The sequence below is a fragment of the Chelonia mydas genome, chromosome 10 (genome assembly GCF_015237465.2).
Source record: "Chelonia mydas isolate rCheMyd1 chromosome 10, rCheMyd1.pri.v2, whole genome shotgun sequence".
Lineage (NCBI taxonomy): Eukaryota > Metazoa > Chordata > Testudines > Cheloniidae > Chelonia > Chelonia mydas.
The window spans coordinates 7289678-7314641 of NC_051250.2; the positions used below are offsets into that span (position 1 = coordinate 7289678).

At 53.9% G+C, this 24964-nt stretch overlaps 1 protein-coding gene across 1 annotated transcript in view; it reads right to left on the reverse strand.

Moving 5' to 3' along the window:
- The window catches only part of MYO15A (myosin XVA), an 84309-nt gene that overhangs the window by 50132 nt on the left and 9213 nt on the right, over positions 1 to 24964 (reverse strand). The window contains exons 7-25 of the mRNA XM_037911812.2: positions 24369 to 24443; positions 23804 to 23894; positions 20486 to 20589; positions 18524 to 18587; positions 18325 to 18438; positions 17820 to 17981; positions 16949 to 17062; positions 16292 to 16350; positions 14936 to 15059; positions 13198 to 13293; positions 12681 to 12812; positions 10983 to 11108; positions 10671 to 10748; positions 9014 to 9168; positions 8490 to 8535; positions 6518 to 6642; positions 6013 to 6130; positions 2608 to 2783; positions 1603 to 1744 (exon numbers count right to left, since the gene is read on the reverse strand). Coding sequence (XP_037767740.1) covers positions 1603 to 1744; positions 2608 to 2783; positions 6013 to 6130; positions 6518 to 6642; positions 8490 to 8535; positions 9014 to 9168; positions 10671 to 10748; positions 10983 to 11108; positions 12681 to 12812; positions 13198 to 13293; positions 14936 to 15059; positions 16292 to 16350; positions 16949 to 17062; positions 17820 to 17981; positions 18325 to 18438; positions 18524 to 18587; positions 20486 to 20589; positions 23804 to 23894; positions 24369 to 24443 — 2101 coding nt within the window. The remainder of the gene's footprint in view (positions 1 to 1602; positions 1745 to 2607; positions 2784 to 6012; positions 6131 to 6517; positions 6643 to 8489; positions 8536 to 9013; positions 9169 to 10670; positions 10749 to 10982; positions 11109 to 12680; positions 12813 to 13197; positions 13294 to 14935; positions 15060 to 16291; positions 16351 to 16948; positions 17063 to 17819; positions 17982 to 18324; positions 18439 to 18523; positions 18588 to 20485; positions 20590 to 23803; positions 23895 to 24368; positions 24444 to 24964) is intronic.

Genomic DNA, 24964 nt, shown 5'->3' on the forward strand with positions numbered 1-24964 from the left:
TCAGCAGAACTGGGAACGGGAAGGGTGCCCAGCCCCTGCCTGCACCATGCCTGGCTCTATCCTCTCCCTGTCCTGAGCGCTGGAAGAAAGGCAGCAGGAGACCAGCCCCGGGGTCCATCAGTATCAGAAGACAGCCCAGTGCCCACGCCCAGGCAGGCACTGGGAGTGGGCACCAGGATCCCTCCTGCACAGGCACAGAGGCTGCGCCGGCTCCCCTGCGCTCGTCCCTGTCGCCCGGCTAGGCTGGGCCGGACGCTCTGGCTGGTTACTCACCGTGTCCTTGCCATCCAGCTGGAACCGGACACTCTTCATGGGCCCCGACCGGCTCCTGGGGGCACAGTGCTACTACGACTGCCGTGGCTGGGGCAGGGGACGTGCTAGTCCCGGCACAGCTGGCCGGGGCGGGACTCGCTGCTCTGTTTGTTTGCCTACAGAGCTGGCGAAGTCAAGGCTTAACCCTTCCTCCTGCGCCGGCACTCGGGTGCCTGGCCCAGATCTCCCGCCCCCAGCACAGCAGCCAGAGAGTCTCTGCTCTGAACTGGGAGCACTGGGGGCCAGATGGTGAGGGGCGAGCCATGGGCAGGGCTGGGCATTAGCACAGGCAAGGCAAGTGGCCACTGGGGGCTCCTCCCCCTGGGGGAGCGTCTCATACGCTCTGCAGCTCCCCACCCTCCATCTTTCCCTTAGGCAGGGGGGTCACGCACGGCTGGATCTGCGCCCCCACTGCAGGCCATCCATAGCTTCCCGAGTCCCCAGCCGGCAGGGGGACACCCTCCCCCCCAGCCAGCACCACGGGTAAGATCAGACGCCACTGACACCGGACCAGGAGCATACAAGATGCTCTCGCTTCCAGCAGCTGGCTCTGGCCCAGAGGATCCTGCCCTGGCCCACGGCACTGGCTGGAGTCCAAAACCTGAATGCCATTCCCTCTGCAATCACACATCTCTCCAGGGGCTTCTGGGCACGTGCCAGCACTGGGATCTCACTCCCATGTGACAGCCAGTCAACGCCCCTGTGCTGGTGGGGCAGGGAGCAGACACACTTTCAAAGACTCCAGTCGGGTTTCGGTGAATTCCGTCAATGTCGGTGTCTCCCACACGTCTGGTCAGAGTCACACCCGCTGTGCACAATGACACCGCGTCGCTGGCCCCGTGCAAAGCGGCTGTCACTAACACCAGCCCCCTGTGGCACAGGCCCATAGCATCCAGATGGTTTGACTGCACCACCCCCCACAGCGCAGGAGCCAGGACAGGGGATGGATCATTTGATAAATTGCCCTGTTCTCTTCACTCCCCCTGGGGCATCTGGCGCCAGCCACCATGAGAAGACATTGGTCTGACCCAGCCTGGCTGTTCTTATGTCCTTACTTCTGCCTGGGCGACTGGTAATGACACCCCTACCCCTAAATACACTCTGGATTTTCTGGGTGAATTTGGTGCTACAGCACAAGCTAGAGACAAGGACAGACAATGCAAGCTTCTGCCAGTGCCCCTCAATCCCGACCTGCTATTCCACCCCTGAGCTCCCCACAGTTCTGCTGTTGCCCCTTAGTCCTGACCGATGGAGCTCCCTGAGATACAGGCCCGTGGCACATCGCACGACCCCCTTCCCTCCCATCGCCCCCCCGGCCATTCCGCCGCGCCAGCCGCTTGCTCTCACCTTGAGGTACCTCCTGCGATTCACGTACATGTGCACCAAGGACCTGAACGTGATCAGACTCTTCCTCAGCCTCTTGTACCTCTGCCTGCAGGGGACAGCAACCCCGTGGTTAGTGGAGGAGGTGGAAGTCTCTACGCCGGGCCCCATACACAGATCCCAGCCCAGGGGGAAGGCCCCTGGCACTGCCCAAACAGCAGGAACAAATAGCTCAGCTTCGGGAAGGTGGGAAGTCATGCACAGGGAAGGGACTCTGGGCTCTGCCTGACCAGCACTGGCCATAGGTGGGTCACACCGGAGTGCTCCTATGGCACCGAATCAGCCTGTCCCCCGTTTGCTGCCGGATGCTCCCAGTCCAGCTCCCCGTCCTCCCCTCCACAACTTCTAGCTGGAATGGTTAGGGAGAGAACAGAGATTTTCAGCCCATCCTCCAATGACAGTCGGCAGCACGGCTCGCTTGCAGGTGCCCCGCTGGTTTGGACTCTACCCCGAGGATTCTACATACATGTAACACGGAAGCTGGGGGCCCGAGCCAAACCCCACTGATGGTGATGGGAGTCTTGCCAATGGCCTTTGGATCAGGTCCTTTGGGGGGGGGGTTGCCGTGAGGTGAAAGGTTGTGCATGCTCCATAGGCCCTGACACCAGTGCAGTGGGGGCAGATTCTCCCCCCCGCCCCCCGTGTTTCGTTTTGGAACGTGTCTCTAATAGTCTATGCTCTGCCCATTGAAACGGTTTGGTTTTGCCTGGATCCCGCCTGATCCCAAAGCTCAGCGCAGGGCCACTCGACACTCAGCCCAGGGGCGCCCCGAAGGGCTTGGGGCCTTGGTGTGGGCTTTGGTCCCCCCGTAGCTCGTCCCCGCGGCCCTTCCCAAGCAGGAGAGTGAGAGGCTGGCTGGGCCCCTGCGCGGCAGGGCAGAGCGGCACCCCGGCGGTGCCCCACCCCCAGCACCTGGCCAGGTAGCCCCGGGACTGGCTTTGGAGGAGGATGATCTTGCGGCGCAGTGAGCGGAAGCGTCTCTTGATGAAGAAGGCGCGGGCGCAGCGCTGCAGGGTGAGCGCTGCCAGGTGCAGGGCACGGTCCCGCTTGCTCTCCAGCAGCTGGTACAGGTGCTCCTTCATGAACAGCTGGCAGCAGGGAGAGAGAGAAAAGGCATCAGCACCCACCCCTGTGGGGGGCAGCGTCTGACCTGCTCACCCAACAGACACCAGCCAGGCTGGGGCCTGCTCCTGCCCCAGGCTCCAGCCGCTCCCACTGACCTCCATGGGACCTCTGCTCCCAGTGCCAGGGGCCTGGCCCAGCGCTTGTGGGAGGGAATGGAAAGACTCTTGTTGATTTCAGTGGGGTCTGGGGCAGGCTCTATGATAATTAGCAAAGTAGGGTTGGGAAGGGTTTGGCTTAAGCCTCTGTCCTGCGTGAGCTGCATGCAGATGGCCACAGGACATCTCATTATCCCACTCTGCTGAGGGGCTGCACAGCAGGGCAACCCAAGTCCGGACGCCAAGGGGTTGATGGCTGTAAGGCAGGGCACCACACTCGTGGCCCAGGGCATCCAAAGACGCAGGTGTTCGGGCCAGGGGGGTGCTCGTCAGTTTCCATCCCATGGCAGCTCGTGAGCGGGGCTGGTGGGGGAGGAGAGTGTGGCCTAAGGGACCCCCCACCCATGATCCCAGCAAGCCCAGCTCCCTGGCTGTGCTTAGCTGAAGTCACCCAGCTAGGGTTCTCCTTGGCGCACCAAGGACTCCCCTCGCCTCCGAAAGCTCTGCCCACCAGTGACCCTCCCTGCGGGCGAGGAGAGCTGGTCATTGACGTGGCCCGGGCATGGGAAAGAGGGTGCAACCCCAGCCATGAGCATCCCCTGCAGCAGCCTGGGCGCCCAAGTTCTGACCCCCACCTCGTGTAATCAGGGCACCAGGGGACCAGTTTGGCAGCAGGATTTTCAGGGCTGTCTCAGGCCAAGAGTACCATCACCATGCAGGATGGCAGCCGTGCCCGCTTCCAGCCGGTGTCCCTTTAATGCCAGCTGTAATCACCCTCGCTATGACAACGTCAGTTTCCAACTCCCAACAGGTCTGGCTATCAAAGAGGCCGTGGGCACTACGGCGAAGGGCACGTCTGAATTTCCCCATCGTGATCAGAGCCGACAGAGCATCACACGCCAATGTTACGGGCCCTAGCGCCAGCCGGGGATAAACCACCGGGCCCGGCAGGCAGAGTGTTTTTAGGGGACTAGATCATGCTTTGGGCAGTGCTCTACGACATGGGGACAAAGATCCAGGGACTAAATCCCCAGAGACATGCAGACACTCTAAAAAAAAGCACTGCACACAACAGACCCCTGCAGTCTCTGGGCTTTGACATCGGCTCAGCCATAGCAAACGGCTCCCACAGGAAACCCACCTGAAACAGGGGAATGTCTGGGGATTCCCCGACCACCACAGGGGCAGCAGAGACCATAACTCCCCCACCCCATCCCAGACCAGCGCTGGAGACGGCAGAAGATTTGGTCTGTGTAATGTCTGAATGATCTGGGGAGCGGGGAGCCTGCTGCTTTGTTCAGCTCACAGCACAATGGGGCCCTGAGCCCCACTGAGCCCTCTGGCTGCTTCCAAAAGACAAGGAATAATGAACGCCCGCAATGACCGCTCACTCGCGGTGCCTCCAGCTCACGCCGTTTCCACGCAAGGATTTCGGCCAGGACTGGAGCATGTCTGGCAATGACACGAGATGCTCCCACTCTCTTGCCAATTTCAGCCCTGCCTGGGGTGGGGGGACATCCCCTGATTGGCTGCCTTCCCCACTGCCCTGCCTCCTGGGGATGGGCAGCCAATCACAGCCCCCACAGATGCAGGCAGAACTCCTCCTTTGCTCTGGCCCATGAGCCAAGAGGAGTTTTTGGGTAGGGATGAGCTGCTGGGTTCTTTTCACTTCCTCCTGCCCCTCCCTCCTGTGAGCACGGGCTCAGTTTGCTCCCTGCTCTTCCCCCCTGTCCCTCTCAATCTTTGCTACACCAAGGCTGGTAAGCAGGGCAGTGAGGAGTCCCTGCACCTGCAAGTGAGGTTGTGGGGGCAAAGCTGATGTGGGGCTGGGGGAGGGACAGATAATTCATTAATTAGAATTTGGGGGGTGGGGAAAAGCTGAAAGCTCTGCACCATCAAGCAACAGCAAGAGCTTCTGCAGCAAGGCCAGAACCATCTTACTGGCTACACTAATTGTCCCACACACCCCTGCGGGGGGTGGGGGGGGCAGGGCAGCGGGAGATCACACAGTAACTGTCCCACATGCACCTTGGCAGGACAGGGGGCGATTACACACTATAACTGCCCTACACACATGGGGAATTCAAAAATCAAAGCCAAATCAAAAACATAATATATTTTTAAAATCTCATAATATTGGGGCCAATCACATGATAGTTGGGGGTCTGATTCATGATTTTTGAACTTCTGGGGTTGGCGATACTGACTTCTGGCATGGTTCAGCACCCTTCTTCCAGGAGGCCTTTGGCAGGCATGAACTGATGGGATTCACACAAACGAGTGTTGCACAATCTGGGCTTGATTATTATTATAATTAGCATTATTATTATTTGTATGGTGGTAGCATGCAGGAGCTCCAGTCAGAGACCAAGACCCCACTGTACCAACACAGAACCATACACAGCCCCTGCCCCAAAGAGCTTTCAATCTAAGCCAAAGACACAAGACAACGGATGGACACAGACAGACAGACAGGGCAGCCCCAGGAAATAATGGTAGGGTTAGGATTTAATTTTCCATATCGTGCATGTGCGAAAAGTGCGTGTGCAATGGTGTGCACGGAGTCGCCAGGATTGCACATGCGAGCAGGTAAGCGTTCATGCAGAGAACCCACTCTGCACACCAGGGGCCACTTGTGAGTGCCGTTACTTGATTCACAAGTGCAGTTCCACGTGCAAGCTGGGCACGCCGTTCCGTGGGCATGGCTGCACGTGCACGCTGCGTGGGCACAACTGAAAATGTGACCTCAGGCCCATCATTATGGTTTGGGATTCCGCTCTGTTTATAGACTTTGATCCAATCTCCCTAACAGTCCACAAACCTTGACAAATGTTGCCCGGCCGCCCAGGCCCTTCTCTGCCCTCCCAGGAGCGGCTGGTTCATGCAGGGGAACCTCCAGAGGTAGCTTCCCCTGCCAGTCCCTGCAAACAGACCCTGTGGCCCACAGGATACAAATGGTGCAGGGTTTCCCCAGGCTGAGACATCATCCCAGCCAGCCATAAGCCCTCACCATAGGCAGAATCCTTGATTTCCCTTCCCCTGTCCAGGCTACGCAGAGATTCTTGGCCATGGTCAAAGGGGAAGGCAACAACCGTACCTTGCTGACTCCAATGCAGTACATGGTGGGACTCACAGCACACAGCTTCTTCAGCACCTCCACACAGCTCACACCATCTGGGGTGATGCCAGGCCGGATATCTACGAGGCACCTGTACCTGTAGGGCCCCGGGAGCATAGTTAAGGCATGAGATCCAGACTCAAGTCAAGTCAAACCCTCTTGAGTAATTCCACCCACATCAGAGCCAAGAACGGGGCCCAGAACAGAAATCCGGGAGACACGATCCCCAGTACTCATTTAAATTAGAGAGGGAAGAGACCTGATAGGAGCCGCCTGTGGGAGGCGGTACTGGATTGCTCTCTACAGTGTGTTCCCCCTGTGTGGGGGACCAGCCCCTTTACAACTGATTCGAGTGATGAGGAATCTACCTTGCCCTCCCTCCCCACCACTCCCACGGTCTGCTCGAGCTCCCTCTTGGGAAATGCCCCTTCCCACCCCCATCCCAAAGCTTCTCAGTCGAATCCGCAACTCCAGGCAGCAGCACCTGTCGATGAAGATCTGGAAGGGGATGCGAACCGGGAAGCCCTCTTTGCGGATACGGATGGTCTCTAGGATTCCAGAGTACCGGAGCTGGCTGCTGACAATGTCTGCCTCGAAGACAGCTGGCTCCTGAGCAAGAGGAAAGGTGGGAGGGGGGTCGTTACAGCCTGGCTTTAATCGCCCGTTCGAGCCAAGTGAAGCAGGAGTGAGGAAGACAGGGCTGGTGGCTGTGTGGGGGCAGTGCAGCGTCCTTGGCCTTGGAGCTTCGATTCAGCCAAGCATTCAGACACATGCTCAACTTCAGGCCACTGACTTCACTGGGACCTAAAACTCCACGTTTACTTAAGAGATTTGCTGAATCGGGGTCTAGGTGCGGGGAGTGTCACTGGTTTGGGAGAGCTCTGGGGGAGAAGAGAGAGGAAGAAATGGAGAAGGCGGCAGTGAGGAGGAGGAATCTCTTGCATACGAGACAGCATGGCTAAAGCATCGCATTTCCTGATGTTACTGAAATGCTTTTGTGCAGTTCATCTGCTTGCAAACCTCCTGCTACCGGCAACTAAAGCCTGATCTCCAAGGGGATTCTCCTCTCTGGACAGAGCTTTTTCACCCCACTCTTTGTGATAAAGTGTCAAGCAGCATGTTTGCAGAGAGCTTATATCTGCTCGGTTGTGACAAATGCTATTCCAGGAACAAAGTGGTTGCTGTCGCCCAGGCCGGATGTGTCTTAAGTGGCCGAATGCGCAGTCTGTGTGGTGACAGTAAGGCTTATAGCAGTGGTTCTCAAATTTTTGTACTGGTGACCCCTTTCACATAGCAAGCCTCTGAGTGCGACCCCCCCCTTATAAATTAAAAACACTTTTTTATATACTTAACACCATTATAAATGCTGGAGGCAAAGCGGGGCTTGGTGTGTAGGCTAACAGCTCACGACACCCCATGTAATAACCTCACGACCCCCTGAGGGGTCCCGACCCCCAGTTTGAGAACCCCTGGCTTATAGTCGCTCACAGTTTCAGCCTCTAGAGGGCGATGTGATCACACACACTTAAGCAGGCCTGAGATTCCACCCAGCCGAGGATAGTTGGGACACACATTGCGTGAGGCCAGAGACAGACATCAATGCAGCGCGTTATTGTCTCTCTGGCCCAGCAGCTGGTTCTTCTCTCAAAGGAAGCTGGGAGGGTAACCGGGAAAGGGAGTGGGTAAAAAGCAGGAGGTGTGTTTGCTCGAGAGCAAACAAGCTGAGACAATGGGTGAGGTCCAGTCTCGGTGCATTGTCTCCCTTCGTTCAATGAGGCAGCTGCAGGCCAGACATCTCACCAAACAGCCTCTAGAGCGATAGGATCCAGGCTGGGGAACAGTGTGAAGCCGTAACTGGAGACTCGCCCGGTGCACTGCAGGCCGCGTGGCACAGAACTGAAAGGCACTGGGCTCCCAGCAGCCCCCTCCCTTTACAGCACCCACTGTGACCCCAGCCAGGGTTGGGCACACTTATCACAATGCCCATATAGGACACCCATGCCTTACTCCCTGTGCTAAGAAGAAGCCAGATCTAGTGAGTAATGCCCAGGGTTGAGAGTCAGGAACTGCAGCTTCCATTCCTGGCCCCGCCACCGGCTCACAGGATGGCCTTGGGCATGTCACTTTGGCCCCCGTTTTTAAAAGTGGGCTCCCTTTGTGGGTGTCTTGGTAAGACGTGATGTTCAGAGGTGCTGCTGGGGACCCACAGCTCCAGCTGACGTCAGGGGCACAGCCATTGCTCAGCAAAGGTACAAGACCTCTTGGGACACCTAGCCCCTCTCCATACAGCCCATTCCCCAGCCCACCATTTCCATTGTGCCCAGGACTAATAGAAACAGGGAGAAAAGGGGGAACTCCCTCTCCGGGGTTATGTCAATGAGACATACTCTTGGCACTGCTAACCCTGCATCCGGCCTCCCCACCACCAGCCCACCAGCCGCATGGCGTGTTCTTACCTTCTTGTTGTTGGGTTTGAGGCAGCGGACGAAGAACGGGTTGCACCTGAATCGGAGAGAGAGACAGGCTTATCCGCTGGGGGAGCTGAGACAAAGGAACCCACAAGCTTGGAGGCCACAGGGCTTCCCGGGGAGTGCTGGGAGGTCTCTGCTGCACACGGTGACCATGAAACCAAGCCGAGTAGCTGACCAGCTGTCTTCACCACAGAGCATTCCAGGCACGTCAGCCACGCCGGCAGTGACTTTCCAAGGCACCTAACTCCCCTGGGCCCCGTGAGAGTCCTAGCTTCTGGCTCTGGAGACCAGTGTATTGCAACTATGTTGTTACAAAGTCCTGGAAAGATCCCTTCCCTCCATGTTCCAGACCAGGACTCTGCGGGACGACTCTCTGGGCCGGTCTATACCCCACTCCGGACTGTGGAACGATGAGGAGCTGCCAGATCTCTCCCACCAGCCCATTTCCTCCCCACTCCGAATAGGCAATTTTCTGAATCCCTGTTTCTTTAAGCTCTCTGCTCACTCACCTCTCCATCTTCTCCACCAGGTCCAGGAGTGACTGCTGGAACTTAGCTGCCACCGTAGATGCTTTATACCGCCGGGTGACTGTGCTGTTCTTCCCCATCATGGTCCTCTGCTGCGCCACCAACTGGGCATGGCCAAAGAAGAGGTTGGCCACCACCTTGGAAGGGAGGGGCATAGTTAAAAAGCAGGAAGGAATAAGGCTCCATTGAGATGTCTTCTGTAGTGTTGCCTAGTGCATAAAGCACTAGATTGGGATTCAGGAGACCTGGTTCTATTCCCAGCTCTGCCAATGCCTGCTGGGTGACCCTAGGCAAGTCACTGCCCCATTCTGGGCCTCAGTTTCCCCATCTGTACAATGGGCGTAATGATACTGACCTCCTCTGTGAAGCTCTTTGAGATTTACTGATGATAAGAGTTAGGGATTATTATTGTTCGTTATGTCCACAGTGTATCCTCAGAGGGTTCAAAACTTAAAGCACAGGAATGGGAGTCAGGACTCTTGGGTTCTTTTCCCAGCCCTGTCACTGACTTACTGTGTGATCCTGGGAAAGTCACCTCCCTGCTCTGTGCCTCAATTTCCCCACCTACAAAATGGGATCACCCATACTGTGTCCTCATGGGATGCTGGGAAGCTTATCTGGTTTTTGTCACATGATCTGTCTGAGATACTCAGACCAAAGGCGCTATGGAAGAGCAAAGTGCTATCGGCCAAGTTAGCTGGAGTGAGATAGGGCAAGTAAATCAGGAATGAGTGGAGTTCAGTGGCTGTTAAAGTGCTTGCCTCTAGCATCTGCATGTGAGTATTCTTCAAAATCCTAGAGTGGCCTTGTCTGTTACACCCCGTCCAGGAGCACTGTCTTGGGGGAAGGTGGTACATTTACAAACCACACTGGCCAACTTGCCAGGTGGATTAACAAGTGCCTGTAGGTTGGCAGGTGTCTCTGTGTTCTGGGTTACCCACAGACCTCTCTAGTTCCAATTCCACTCACATCCAAGAAGCTTCTTGAATGGACTTCAGCGGCTGGACAAATCCCTGGGAAACCTACTATAGGGACCGATCCTGCCCCAAGCCCCGGGGAAGAAGGAGGTGACATCAGAAGCCTTCTCTAGTTCCGATTTCCATGATTCTGCCTTGGTAGCCAGGATTCGCATTGTTCAGCAGAGAGCAAGCTGATGGGCTGTTCTTTAGAGGCAAATAACAGATACTGCCCAGAGGCATGACAGCGTTCCAAGGGGGGAAATCACATGGCAGCCCTGTGAACACTGGAGGAGCTAATTATGTTCACTGTGGCCACTGCTCTGAGTGGGAAAGGGAGTCCCACGAGTGGCAGCATGTGTAACAATCACACCTAGCTCTTCTCATCTGTAGACCTCGACGCACTTTACAGAGGAGGTCAGTATCCTCTGGGGACGCTGAGGTCCAGAGAGAAGTCTATTCCCAATAGGCCAGAGATAGAGCTGGGGCTAGAATCCTGGTCTCCTGACTCCAGTCCACTGCTCTGTCTAATAGGCAACACTGCCTCTTATAGAAAATGCAATCCTGCTGTACCATACCATCAGGCAACCCCCAGATCCATCACCAGCACCCTCCCGGCCACTCTCCCTGCCAGCGCCGCCAGCAATGGCAGCAAAGAGTCAGAGGCCAGCGTGAGCCCTTACTTTGGTTTTGCTGTTGACAAAAAGGTCCAGCACGTCCTGGCGAACTTGATCATAGTTTTTATCCAGGAACTTGTGCACCTGGAAAAATAAACAGATCCCTCCCCAGTTACTCAAACCCATCGGGTATGACATGGAAGATCTAGAAATTAAGGGCCAGATTCTCTGCTGGGGTATGCCAGCAGAGCGCCTCTGGAGTTGTGATTTACACCAGCTGAGGATCTAGTGCTCGCGGCACAGCTGTGGGAAAGAGAGCCAGACTGGCAGTTACAGAGCACTGGTCCTACTCTGAATCCCAATTCTCCAGCCACTCACCTGGTAGGTTACTTTGCCAGCATAGTGTTTGATGGTGAACTCTGGGAGAGGCATCTTTGGTTTGGTGTATAATGCATTGGAGCCATGGTGGTAATGACACTTCTGGAGGAAAGTATGGTCTGTGGCCTGGAAGTAGGAATAGGGGTGCAAGGGGTTAGTTAGGCAACCTGACTGCCTGCAGGCTACAGCCACAAGCATGCAGCCTCACTGTTCTAGCCAGCCTTTATCACTATTTAACCAGCCCCTGTGGACTGCTCTGCAGCAGCAGTCAGCCAGATCGAGGGCTGGGTGATTACATGAGCATTGGTAACACTGGGAGCCATTCATATGAACTTAGGGGTGGAAAATTTTTTCATGCTTCAGGGCATGTAAACTGATAACCTGAAGGGTCAGGAAGGAACTTCTGATACCTCCCCTCACCATCACCATGTTCAGCATTGGCCTACAGGTGGGGGGTATTACATCACAGGGAGAACTTGGCAGAGCTGGCAAAACATTTGGAATTAAACCTGAAAGCAGGTAAAACTCACCTGGATTTGGGGCAACAAGCTGGAAGGAGCACTGACGAATGGCTAGAGCACAGAACTCTGAGTCAGACAGTCGTGTTTGGGGGATCTGTTCCCAGGTCTGCCACTGACTCACTGTGTGACCTCAGGCAAGTCACCTCACCGCTACATGTCTCAGTGTCCCCTCCTTCCTAGGGGGCTTGGGAGGCGTCGTTTATTAACATCTGTAAACGCTCTTTGAGATCCCTGGCTGGAAGCCACTGTAGACAATCTATGGCCACCTGGAACTTCCTGAACCTCTCCATGCTGCACAGGTGTCCCCACGACCACTCACAACTCCACAGCAACACAGCCGCTGAACTGTAGACCCTCCTGCTCGAAGGGTATGTCCACACTGGAGCTAGAGTGTGATTTCTTGAGTAGACATACCATTCACAGTGTAGCCACAGCTGGATGGGCGATGGGAGAGACTAGCTGCTCCAGGTACATTCCTAGCGTTTCAGACAGGAGTGTACTCAGGAAGGTTAACCTGTTCCACCCCCCATGCGGTCGCAGCTATTTTTAGCATGCCAGCTCTGTCAGAGCTAGTGCAGGTATGGCTGCCGGAGTGGGAGATTACATCTCCAGCTTCAGTATGGACACAGCCTGAAAGCCAGGCCCTCCTAACACGCGAGCTAAGGGAGAATCTCATCCAGCAGCACAGGGCCTGTGACACACAGTTGTGCAACTCTGATTCCATCCAGTAGGGGGCCCTGGTGTGCACACATCCACCCACGGAGAGGAAAGAATTCCTGTTTCAAGGCAGTTTTGCTCCAATCCTGCCCTTGCTCCACTTTATTTGCCCTGGTTGGCCACCTTCATCCCTGGTGGGGGGACAGTGGGATTGCACCTTCTCACGTAGCAGCTCTGAATTTGAACCAATGCCTTTAGTGTGACCATAGGATGCCTCCAGGATCCCTCTCTAAAGCTTACGTACACAAGGATCAGAGTATATAAATAAGGCTGTCTGCCTTTACAGAGATCAAGGCATCAGAATGAACCCAGGGACTGGCGGATCAGCCCCATTACCACGGCATCTGCAGGAGCTAATGGCACTCGCCTCTCTGGTTAGCTTGCCATGATCACTTTTAAAAATGAACCGCATTTTGCAAATAAGCCGCGGGCAATGCTAAGCCCTCTGCAGCGCCACTACCTGTGGGAAGGAGCTCTGGTCATCCAGGATCCTCAGAATCCCGTGTGGCTTTTGAGCAATGAGATCGATGCAGGGCTGATTGTCGCTGAAGGTGATTTCTTTCCACTCTATCTGTTCCCGGACGTACTCCTCCTGCAGGAAGCACATGCAAGTAGGTCACGGGGTAGCAAAAGGCCGCAGTGATTCGGGCTTAGTCAGCCGACTTATAGGTCTTTATTACGATTATTTGGCCTTGACATAGTTCTTACTAGGCCGACCTTTTCCAGAAGAACTCCCATTATTCAGGGGGCATGGGGATCAACCAAAGGCCTTCAAAGAATGAGGGGTTTCAAATAATCCTGGAGCCTGCCCTGCAGGCTTTGAAGTAAGCTCTGGGGACTAGGAATGGTAGCACCCATTTTAGCTTTCCCTGAGGTGTTATAAAGGGGGGGCTGGACTGTTCTCTCACTTGCAGGTTTGGCAGGTAGCAGGAAGAGGCCAGGCGCTGCCTCGATTCCACCCAGCTTCCCCAGCTCACCTGCTCCTCCTTAAAGACGATCTTGTTGAAGAAGAATTGCAGATATTCGTTTGCATAATTGATACATAGCTGCTCGAAGCTGTTAAAGCTGAGGTCCTGTGGAAAATACACGCCCATGTAAAGCATGCCTGGAAGCAGGCGCAGCAGGGCTAAGGGATAGTGAGTGAGCACAGCAGACTTTCACCCCTGTACTTAGAAGTTTAATCCTGGCTTTTCTCCAAACGCATTTGCTGGGCCGCAGCCTCGCTCCCATCGGTGCTCATCACAGAAGGACCATGTAAAATGGCAACATTGGTCACACCTGGCTGCATCTCTCGAGGAGAGGCTCAGGACTGGAATAGCAAGGGGTGCTGCAGGTCAGGGTTTGAGGGGCTGTGGGACGAGCAGCGGAGGAGGCCTCATGAGGGGGAGAGAGGGGGATCAGGACTGAGATGCACTGGTACAGCTGGACTGGAACAGCAGGTAATGATACACAGCGAGACTAAGCCACATTGGCAGAGCTGTGAGATGGCCCACGGCTGGCATAGGAAAGAATTGGATTGCATAGGTAGAGGATACTGACCTAGATGGTCTGATCCCGCCTGGCACCTCCTGTGTTCTTATGCATAGGAAGTTCGGGGCGGGGGGGGAGGAGGAGTTTTTGGGGGATGGGAACAGGGGCTCAGGAACAGACAGATCTAGAGATCAGGGTGGGCTGGGGTGGTGGGTGAGGATCAGCAGAGCTTGGGTGGCGAGGCCAAGACTGGAACACACACAAACACCCCCGATTCTGGAGACATCAGTGGCTGGGGCCTGACAAACCGTTCAGGGGGATTTGCTCTGCTGAGGAAGGGAAAAAACTGAAAGTGGCACTTTGGGCCTGGACCTTAGTGAGCATCCTGCCCCAGGTGGCAAAACCATCCAAGTCTCCAAACCATTCCCGGATTCTCTGCCGCTGGCAGGTTTACAGGACAAAGAGGCATATGTCACCCAGGTCCGTATTGGATTACAACCCATGAGGACGGAACCAGACGCATGTTAAACATATCCACCGTTTTACAGTAAGATGACCGACGGGCCAGATCCTCGGCTGGTGTATGTTGGCGTTGCTCCATTGACCCAACAGAGCAGCAATGATTTACACCAGTTGCGGATCTGGCCCTGAGTTGGGACTATTTTGAGTGCATGGCTGCAAAGTGCAAAGCATGCAGGGAAACGCTGGCCAGGCTCCGTGCAGGGGGAAGGGGGAGCCCTGGCCATCGATAACTCTCTCCACAGATGTCATTAGAAAATTGGTGAGTGAAACGCCCTGGTCGCTAGCCCATGGGGACTGAGGGTGGGGGGGTTTGCGGCAGCATCAGAAAGCAGGAGGGTGAATCTCAGGTCCTGGATGGGATTCCTGTGAATCCTGGCGGGGAGTTGGAGGCAGGAGAATTTAATGTATGGTGTGATCATTTCCATTCACAATGTCTTTTGTTTCTGTCCCACGGTCCCAGTAAGTCACTCTGTGGCTCCCAGTAGGTCACACTGGTGCCAGTATGAGATGGTAACACATTTGTCCCACCAGGGCTTTCGGTGTCATCTGCTGAGCTCACGAGGAGCTGGATTCAGGCCTGGCCTGAGACCCACGTTGCCTTCAGCGGGAGATGCCCATACGCACACTAAAGCTACACTTAGTCCCACGTTATTATTCTCCTGATATGCTATAGGGACATCAGGGATGGGCCAACATCTCACATGCAGCCTCTGCCTTGCTCACCTCGAACCCATAGATATCCAGAATAGCTATGGAAAGAGCCTCCTTTTTAGGGTAGACCAGCTTGTTAACCCTGTCCGTGAGCCAGCTGAAGAGCAGGGAGTACAGGATCTTGGCAATAGCATCTCTGGGAAAAGGATGAGACAAGCACAGCTGTTGGGATACAGAGGAACATGTGGAAGGCGCTGCCAGACTGAGACCCAGTTGCTTTGGGAGACTGGTAGCGCTCCCTCCCACCACCACCCCAGTCCCTCTGTCCCAGTCTGCCCTGGGCATGACCCAACTAAAATCTGCCAGCCTCTCAGTAGCATTTTGAGTTACGTGCATCAATAAAATGATCAAAATAGTCAGTGCATAGTGGAAAGTGACCAGATGGCCACACCCAAAACCACAGGATGTCTATTTCCACCTGGAGGCACTGTAAAATTCTTCAGGCCAGATCCTCAGTGGGTGTGAATGGCCACAGCTTCACTGAAGCCAAGAGAGCGACCCTGATTTACACCAGCTAAGGATCTGGCCCTACCTGATGGGTGGGTAACACACGATCCATTTTTCCCATCGTCCTAGAAAAAAGAGGGCACGTCAATTGTCTGCCTGGGCTCGTAAATCTCCAGGGCAATTTTGCAAGGCTGAAAAAATATAGCACAGGTAAAACCAGGTTGTGCTCTGGGGCGTTTCTAACAGAAGAGTGGGTCCTGGGCAGAACAAAGAGCCCCAAAATGCCCTGAGTTTTGAGACGCACGTTGAAAACATGCTCTCAGCATTCTCCGGTTTTTGTCAGTCACAAGGGGGAAGGTTTCCTGCCTTTGCACCGGTTAGCCATGGGGTGGGATGGCATGGGAAAAAGTAGGACATTTGACATGTCTTACAACAGGGAAGGGAAAGGAAGGATAACAACGGATAGAGAGGAAGGAAAACCTAGTGGTAAGGGTGCTAGCCTGGACTTGGGACACCTGGGTTCAATTCCCTGCTCTGCCACGGGTGCCCTGTACAACCTTGAGCAAGTCACTTAGTCTCCCTGTGGCTCCGTGTCCCATCTATTAAATGGGGACTACAGCCATGCCCTACCTGACAGGTAAAGATTTCTAAGTGCTCAGCTACTGTGGCGGGGGGGGGGGGGGGGGATATAAGTAGATAGGGCAAGGACAAAGTAGATTGGTCTGCTGAATCCCACCTAAAGCAGGACAGCTGGGCTTGCCTGCCACCCTGTCCACAGCATCTGGCTGTGTTTATTACATGTTTTGATAAGATGCCACTGCCTGCCAGCCTTTCCTCATTCTGAATCCCTCAGTCCCCATGTGTGGCGTGCTAACAAGCCAGAGACAGAGCCCGGCATCTCCTAGCAAAGAATCCCTTTACCTGGCATCAACGGCACTTTCTACAGTGAGGGGGGTGAAAATCTTCTCCCTCAGCGTTTCCTGTTGAGAAGGGCAAAACCAAACAAACAAACAGGTGAAATCCCCGCTAAAGACAGTGTGGCCAACACGGGGCCACCATCACCTCTTAATGTAGATGTGTGGCCCAGGGGAGACTACAAGCCCCAGCATGCACTGCTCCATTCTGAACTGGGCAGATGGAGGGCAGGAGAAGAGGGATGAGATGAAACCCGGCGAAGGAAAATTTTCAGAGAAAGCTTCACAGTCAGTGAGGCCTATTAGAAGGCGGGACAGTTGTCCACAGGGAGCATCTCTTGAGTCCTTCAGAAATGGATGGGACAAAGGTCTGGCCACTGTCCATTTGTGGGAGATGCCAAGACACACCTAGATGTTGTATAAATGGAGAGAGAGATGAGGGGGGCAGAGGACTCCACAGGGATGTTCCACAAACATGAAAAGCAAAGCAGCGGTTCCCGGCTGCCTGATCAGATACTGAAAATACACCGGTCCCCTGCGGGGCAATGAAGTGAGCAGAGTCTCAGAGCAGAGACTGTCTTCACTGCCATCTACCTCCCCCATTCGTCCCTCTAGCCACAGCACCCACCTGTCCAACCAGCCGTCTCGAATCCGCGGGCCTTACCGTCACTTTGAACGTGATGGCCTTCTGCAGCCCCTCTGGCGAGATCTGGAGCAGCTCGGCTACTGCACGGATCTCTCTCGCGCTCACCACTGACGCGACCTCCTGGCAGTCTGTCTGCGAAAGGCAAAGACAGCCCGTTGGCAGGCAACTTCTCAGGGGCCAGCACAGTTGGTACCCAGGGACAACCTAGGGGACCTCATACTGAAGGCCTTGTCCATCTCTGATTATGAATATAGGCCCTGATCCTGAGCTGGAGTAAATCAGTGTAGCTCCATTGACCTGGTGTTCATAGAAGCACTGACTTCACTTGGGCTACGCTGATTTACTCTAGCGGAGGATCTGGCCCATTGTCAACATTATTGTGTAGCGCTGGAGGAAGAATCAGAACATCCCTCCTGTGGGAAAGGCTGATATTCTGACGTTGGTTTTTGTCCCAGATGGATCCAAAACGTTGAAATCTCAATTGGCTTTGCAGAACGGCAAGTTCAGAAAAGTGTTGATTTGAAACATCAAAACGTTTTGTGTCTGCTGGTTTGACGTGGAACTGCCAAAGCTGCTGTAGGCCTTCCTGTAGTTCGGGTGCCCCATGGTGCCAGGATCCCCTGTGGGCCAGGGATTTTTTTTGGATGCAGATTCCACAAAACTGAGAGAAGCTAAAATCTTGGGTTCAATTTTCTTTTGAGAGCTTCCTCCCTGCACAGGGGCTTAGGGTCTGGTCCAGATTCCATGGAAGCCAAACCAGAGTCTTTGCATTGGCTCCAACAGACATGGGATCAAAGCCCTAGTTCGCAGCATGCATCTAAAGTCTTTGCTACCAGTATCTCTTTGCGCCCTGGGTCCCCTTCCCATCTCCTCCCTGGGCGCCGATTACCTCGTATTTTTCAAAGTAGACGTTCCCCAGGTGGAGGATGGAAGACAGAATTCGGAAGATGCTGTTCTGGTCCTCGGTGCTGAAGTTCAGGATCTCCATGGCGCTGAGCAACCTCCGGAAATCCTCAGCATCACTCTTGCCAGGAATCTCGCAGTTACCTCCCTGCAAAGGTCCCAATCAGAGTATATCTGTGGAACATGCAATCTGAGGCCCAGGAATTAGCCACGACAGGGGACGCAAATTTACGGGGACTGGGGATTTACCAATCTGGGGAGCGAAGCAACCTGAATGTCACAAGGACTTGGACGCTATCACAGCTGCAGAAAGAAATGGAATTGCAGGTTGTCAGCTGTTTGAGGCGGGGTTGCGTCTGCCTGTGTGTTTGTACAGGGCCTTGGACAATGGGTCCCAGATCCTGATTGGGGCTTTTGGGTGCTGCACCAGTAGAAATAATAAATTAAGTGGGCCTGATTGCTGAGCTCACGGGCGGACGTGGGCCCCATACCTGGTTCAGGTAATAGTAAGTTTCTGCATCTTGAAGGCAGAATTGCTGCTTCTGCTGAGCGGGAAGGCCAGCCAGCATCTCATAGAATATGTGATAGTTCCTTTCGTTGTTGGCCTATGAAACAAGAGGGACAAGACTAAGGAAACATCATGACATGGTGATGGCAGTGGGGGGTGGCACGATAAATGCTGGGACTCACCTGAAACACGATCCTTGATTTCTCAAGAAGGTACTGTGAGGTTATGGCACCACAGATCAAGCCTCTGGGAGAGACAAAGGTTAGCGCCTGGGGGCTGCGAATCTTAGCAAGGCATCTCATCAGACATAAGAGAGTGAAGGAAGGACTGAGGATCTATCCACACCCAGCCCTCTGCACCCGCAGGACACTGGCTGTGTGGGAGGTGCCCAACCGATGCCAACCAATGGCTCCTGTCAGCACTCCAGAGGAACGTGAATGTCGCCCAAGGTCCCAGCCTGTCTGCTCAGTGGGAAACGTCCTACTCCAGTACGGTTCAACTCCATCCCCGAGGGCTGGCACTGCCAGCCCAGCATCTCATCCCATCTCTCCCCTGAAGTACCGCTGGGTCCAAGGACTCATCATTGCCCCTTGTTTTTCCTTGAATCTGAGCTGAATCTGACTCAGAGCTCAGCCCTGTGGGTATCCTGCTACCCAGGTGCCCATGCTGCAACCCCCAGCACAGCTGAGTGAGGGGAGAGCCACGAGAATGCCACCTGCCTGCTGCTGCCTATGGTAAACAAAGGGCCAACCATGTGCAGCCATCACAGACAACAGAACGGCTGTTGCAGCCTGGCAGACTGAGTCAGACAGGTGGCAATTAAACCTCCTGCACTAAAAGCCAATGCAGAAGAGACAACTAGAAGAGAACCTCCTCCTTGTTCCCAGTGGGGAGAGATGGACTCTAGTCTATTCTGCAAAGGTTCTTACACTGCCCTCATCACCACAGTATCTGAGTGCCTTCCAGCTGTGCATTAAGCAACATGACTGAAGTCCGTGTGGATGGATGGGCAGTCAGAAAACCACGATAGCTGCCCAATTCCCAGGCTAAGCAAGAGGAACAACGAGAAGGGTGGAGGATTTGAGTTGCTGAGTGTGGTGTATTGAGGACCGGGCTTGGACCTGCAAGCTATCACTTTAAGAGTGGGAAGGGGAGTGGAAGGGGGAAAGCAGTTCCTGGTCCTGCTTGCATGCTGGAGGGCTGTGTTGTGAAGTGGCTGGGAGCAGCAGGCAATCTGCAGGCAGCCAGCCTAAGAGCAAGGTGGGGTTACTTGTGCTTCTTTGTTTTAGGGAGCAGCCTGCTTTGTCACTCTCTGGTTTTGGTTACAGTGTGTTATTGTTCTGAATTCTAAGAAATAAACTCTTGTTGCGTTGCAACCTTCCAGCAAGAGCAGTTAAATTTTTATCTAGTTTCTCTGTGTGTGCCATGAACTGAGGAAGCCCCGGCCTTCTGCTGGGGAGCTGGTGCTCCCATGTCCTATATCCCAGCCCCCATGGAAGCCCTTCACCCCTCCCCCCCCGGATTCATGTATCTGGATGAGAGACTGAGATGTATCCAGAGACTGGAGGAATGGCAGCCCTGCTACAAGGCCATGTCAGTTGGGACAGGGGGAGCTCAACAGGGGGAATATTTGTAGGGCCTGGTATTTGAAGCGGAGGCCTGAGTTGTGCACATAGTTACCGCGACTGCATACGCAGCTCTAGCAATTGGGTGTGCGTGCAGCCGGTTACACATCTATTAGGCAGTGCTCACAGTCACACAACTGGCGGTGCAAATTAGGTGTGCAATGGCACACACCTGATTTTTTTAAAAGCAGACCCTTAAAATCAAACAACCCCTCCCCACACGCAAGAGGGACAAGACTACAATCTGTCAGGGGAGACTCCTTTCCACAAAGAGTTGCCTGCGGCTGGAATGGCCAACCGCCCAGCCCGAGGAGCTGAATGGTTCCCGCGCTTTGCATGGAACCATTAAATCACAGTCGAGGAGCACAAGGATCTAACACCTCCCAGGGGTTCGATTGGCCCCTCAAGTCAGCAGCCCAGAGGCAGGACCGTGGGGCGGAATTCCCTCGGGCTGGGGGTCACTTTCAGACACACAGAGTGGGGTGTTAGAGGGACACTCATACGCTCATCGTTACTTACTCCTCCAGAAAGATTTCCACAAATTTCCCAAACCTGCTGGAGTTGTCGTTCCTCACTGTTTTGGCATTTCCGAACGATTCCAGCAGGGGGGTCGCTTCGAGGATCTGCCCCAGCCAGACAAAAAAACACCAAGAGCCCGTCAGGGTGAGACAGTCCAACCAGGGGCGCCACGATGCTGCAGTGATGGGCAGAGTGCAGAAACGAAAGGCTTTCTAGACACATCGGATTAACCCTCCTGGCTGCCCTGGGCCAAGGATAAAAATGGTGCCTCCATCTCCAGCCTGCTCCTCTTGGGGACAGGAAATAAAAGCCTTCCCCATCCTTTGTATAAGAACATAAGACGGGCCACGCTGGGTCAGACCAGTGGTCCAGCTAGCCCAATATCCTGTCTGCCGACAGTGGCCAGTGCCAGGTGCTCCAGAGGGAATGAACAGAACAGGGCAACGGTCGAGTGATCCATCTCCTGTCGCCCAGTCCCAGCTCTCAGAAGTTTAGGGACACCCAGAGCGTGGGGTTGTGTCTCTGACCATCTTGGCTACTAGCCATTGATGGAACCATCCTCCATGAGATTATCTAATTCTTTTTTGAACCCATTTATACTTTTGGCCTTCACAGCATCCCCTGGCAACGAGTTTCACAGTTGACAAATGTGCATCGTGTGAAGTACTTCCTTTTGTTTTTTTAAACTGGACGCCTATTAATTTCCTTGTGTGACCGTCTGGTTCTTGTTTTATGTGAAGGGGTTAATAACACTTCCTTTTTCCCTTTCTCCACACCAGTCATGATTTTATAGACCTCTCTCATATCCCCCCTTGGTTGTCTCTTTTCCAAGCTGAAAAGTCCCAGTCTTATTAATCTCTCCTCATATGGCAGCCGTTCCATACCCCTAATCATTTTTGTTGCCCTTCCCTGAACCTTTTCCAATTCCAATATATCTTTTTTGAGATGAGGAGATCACATCTGCACGCAGTATTCAAGATGTGGGCGTACCATGGGTTTATATAGAGGCAATATGATATTTTCTGTCTTATTATCTATCCCTTTCCTAATGGTTCCTAACACTCTGTTCACTTTTTTGAACCGCTGCACATTGAGTGGATGTTTTCAGAGAACTATCACAATGACTCCAAGAGCTCTTTCTTGAGTGGTAACAGATAATTTAGACCCCATCATTTTATATGGATAGTTGGGATTGTGTTTTCCAATGTGCATTACTTTGCATTTATCAACATTAAATTTCATCTGCCATTTTGTTGCCCAGTCACCCAGTTTTGTGAGATCCTTTTGTACCTCTTTGCAGTCTGCTTGGGACTTAACTATCTTGAGTAGTTTTGTATCATCTGCAAATTTTGCCACCTCACTGTTTACCCCTTTTTCCAGATCATTTATGAACATGTTGAATAGGACTGGTCCCAGTACAGACCCTTGGGAGACACCACTATTACCTCTCTCCATTCTGAAAACTGACCATTTATTCCTACCCTTTGTTTCCTATCTTTTAACCAGTTACCAATCTATGAGAAGACCTTCATTCTCATCCCATGACAGCTTACTTTGCTTAAGAGTCTTTGGTGAGGGACCTTGTCAAAGGCTTTCTGAAAACCTAAGTACACTATATCCACTGGATCCCCTTTGTCCACATGCTTGTTGACCCCCTCAAAGAGTTCTAGTAGATTGGTGAGGCATGATTTCCCTTTACAAAAACCATGTTGACTTTTCCCCAACAAATCTTTTTGCTGTTTACAGCACCAGGCACAATGGGGCTCTTAGATGCCACGGGAATAATTTTAAATTAATAATTACATTTTTTAAAAAAGAAAAATGATGCCTTGGGCATTGGCACCTCTGGCCCATTGGTGGACCCAGCACTGCTCGGAAATGTTTTTCACCATCAGTAGTTGTGACTGACACGAGCCATCCCTGGCATTCAGGGCCTGAGAACTGGCGAATACAGCAAAACCTCTGTTCTCCTCCAGAAGTGGTCTTAGGAAAATGGTGCTTCCAAGTTAAACATTTGGCTGAACAATGAAGAGAGACCAGGGTTTGGCTTCCTTTAGTTCCTTTTCTGTTTAAGGAGTAGAATACAGTGACCTGCCCACAAATGCAACAGTCATTGTCTGCTCTGCATCAGCTCCCACACGAGGCTGGGGGCGAGGGGTGGTTTTAATGCGAGAGGGTTTTCTTAGGTTTTCTAGCCTGTCTGCTGAGCGCCAGGGAAGCTGTAACTCCCCCCCTTGCTGATGGCTGAAGGAGGGCAGGAGGGGAGAAGGAGAGTAGGAGAGCGAAGGGAAAGATAGTCACTGCAAAACCATGCACGCACACACAGGGCTCAAGGCTGCAGGCAAAAAAAACCCCAGTGACTCCTAGGGGAGTTCTGAGCCGCAGAATTTAGCCTCAGCAGAGATAACACAGCAGGCCACTTCGGCATCAGTCTGTTAGGTAAGAGGAAATTTTGCATCCCACACACACACCCCGTACCTCTATCTATGGTAGTGCAGCAGGGACGCATAGGAACAACAACAGGTCAGGGTCACCAACACACCGGCCGTGAGAAGAGGACAATAAGCCACACTCTACTGCAAAGAACTGTACGTTTACCCAGGATTTATCTGGGGAAGGGGACCTACCTCCCTAGAATGGGACCGACATCTGCCCTTCCTGCTGCTGCAGAGGGGCTGTATGAGGCTTCCTATAAGGCAGACCCTTCTCTGGCTTTCAGACAGGGTCCGTCTGAGGCTCTCTTTGCCAGGCAGAATGAACTTCTGTGCTGCGATATGGGGAGGAAGGCCCCTACTCCGGCAGGAGGAGCACAGCTTGGTGTCCCAAGAGACCCCTGAGTTTAGCCATGGAGAGCAAGGGAGGGAGGGTTTTGGAGGGAGCCGAGAGACCCCAAGTGGGTCCCAAGGAAAAATGAGTGCCTGCGAATGGCTCCAGGGAATAAGGCCCTGAAAGCCATCACGGGAAGAGGCTCCAAACAGCTTTCAGTTTTAACTGACTCATGCTGAATGCCCCAGGTACCTCCTGAGGGAATGCTTGCACCTGCTGGGTTGCAAAATGTGCTGATTCTGTCCATGGGGACACATTTACCAAGCTGCCAGCCAGGCTGGGACATCTGAGAGGACGCACCTGCCGTGCGGCGGAGCAGGCCAGTACATCCTGGTCAAATGCACCTGCCAGGCTGCCACTCACCTCCAGTACCTCCCGCCATTCTACCGGCTCTCAGGGCACTTTGGTGGCTCATGGCAGCACACGTGGCAGCTGCAGCCATCCAGGAGCAAGCGGCACCATAACTCGTGGCGTCTGGAAAGGAGACCGTACCTGCTGCATCACATTGCGTTTCTGATTGACCGCTGCCAGGTAACGCAGGACCAGCTTGGTGGCTTCCGTTTTGCCTGAACCACTTTCGCCACTAGAAAGAGAAGACGCGAACGTAAGGCAGGTCGCTGAGCGCGCAATCACCCGAAGCCGGCCGAGAGGTTACCGAACCGAGCGGCAGCTACACGTGCTATGGGTGCTGTGCTCGGCCCTGCTCCCTTTGAAATCAAAGGCCAAATTCCGACTGGCTTCAGCAGGGCCTGGACCAGGCTTGGCGGTTTTACCATTATATTGATTTTACTACTGTGGTGCTGGTTAAAGATGCCAGCTAGAGATCGATCCGGGAAGCGCTCAATGTACATCCCTTTGGAATTTGCCAGGACGATGATGATAAAGATGCCAGCTTCGCAGCCCTGCAGAAGGACGTCTCAGATCTACCTGCAGGCCAGGTGTGGCATGGGCAGTGACTGGGCAAGCTGCCATGAGTGGGCTCAACCCGGAGCTAGAGGGGCCACCTCTTGGAACAAAAGGGGAGCTCCCTTTCCGCAGCCAGGCCACAAGCTCTCACCTGATGATAATACACTGGTTGTGTTTGGCATCCATCATTTTGGTATAGGCGATGTTTGCAATAGCAAAAAGGTGTCTGCAAAAGAGCCAGATGCACAGAGCGTTAAGGGTAAAACAGTCCCTGCAGAGGAGGGGTTCCCACCAGCCGAACACCCTGGCTGGTAGCCGGGCGAGGCTTCTGATGCTCTGAGCTGTGCCAGCTCCCTTGCCTTAGGTCACCCACGGGCACAAAGGAAGTCTGAAGACACCCAGCAGGATCAAACCTCAGGCTTGCTACCCATGGGCAGGGAAGATCTGTTACCTGCGCTGGGATCTCCACTTGAGAGAGAAGACAGCTGCTTTATCATCAGACCGACCGTCTGGGCCTGAGCGCCCTCTGCAGCACCTCCCCTAAGCTGCTCAGCCCTGCCCCAAGTGGTGGTGGATTGCAGTGGGGCTACTGGGGTGAGAGAGGATTACTCCCTGGAGTAAGCTCTGCAGGCTCGGGTCCCCGGCCACGACAATCTGAGCTCAAGGAGAGCGCAAGGACCCCGAGCAGCCGGGCTGTGCAGCTAAGACACCAGCCGGAAGGGGACTGTAACATGCCAGGAGGAGACA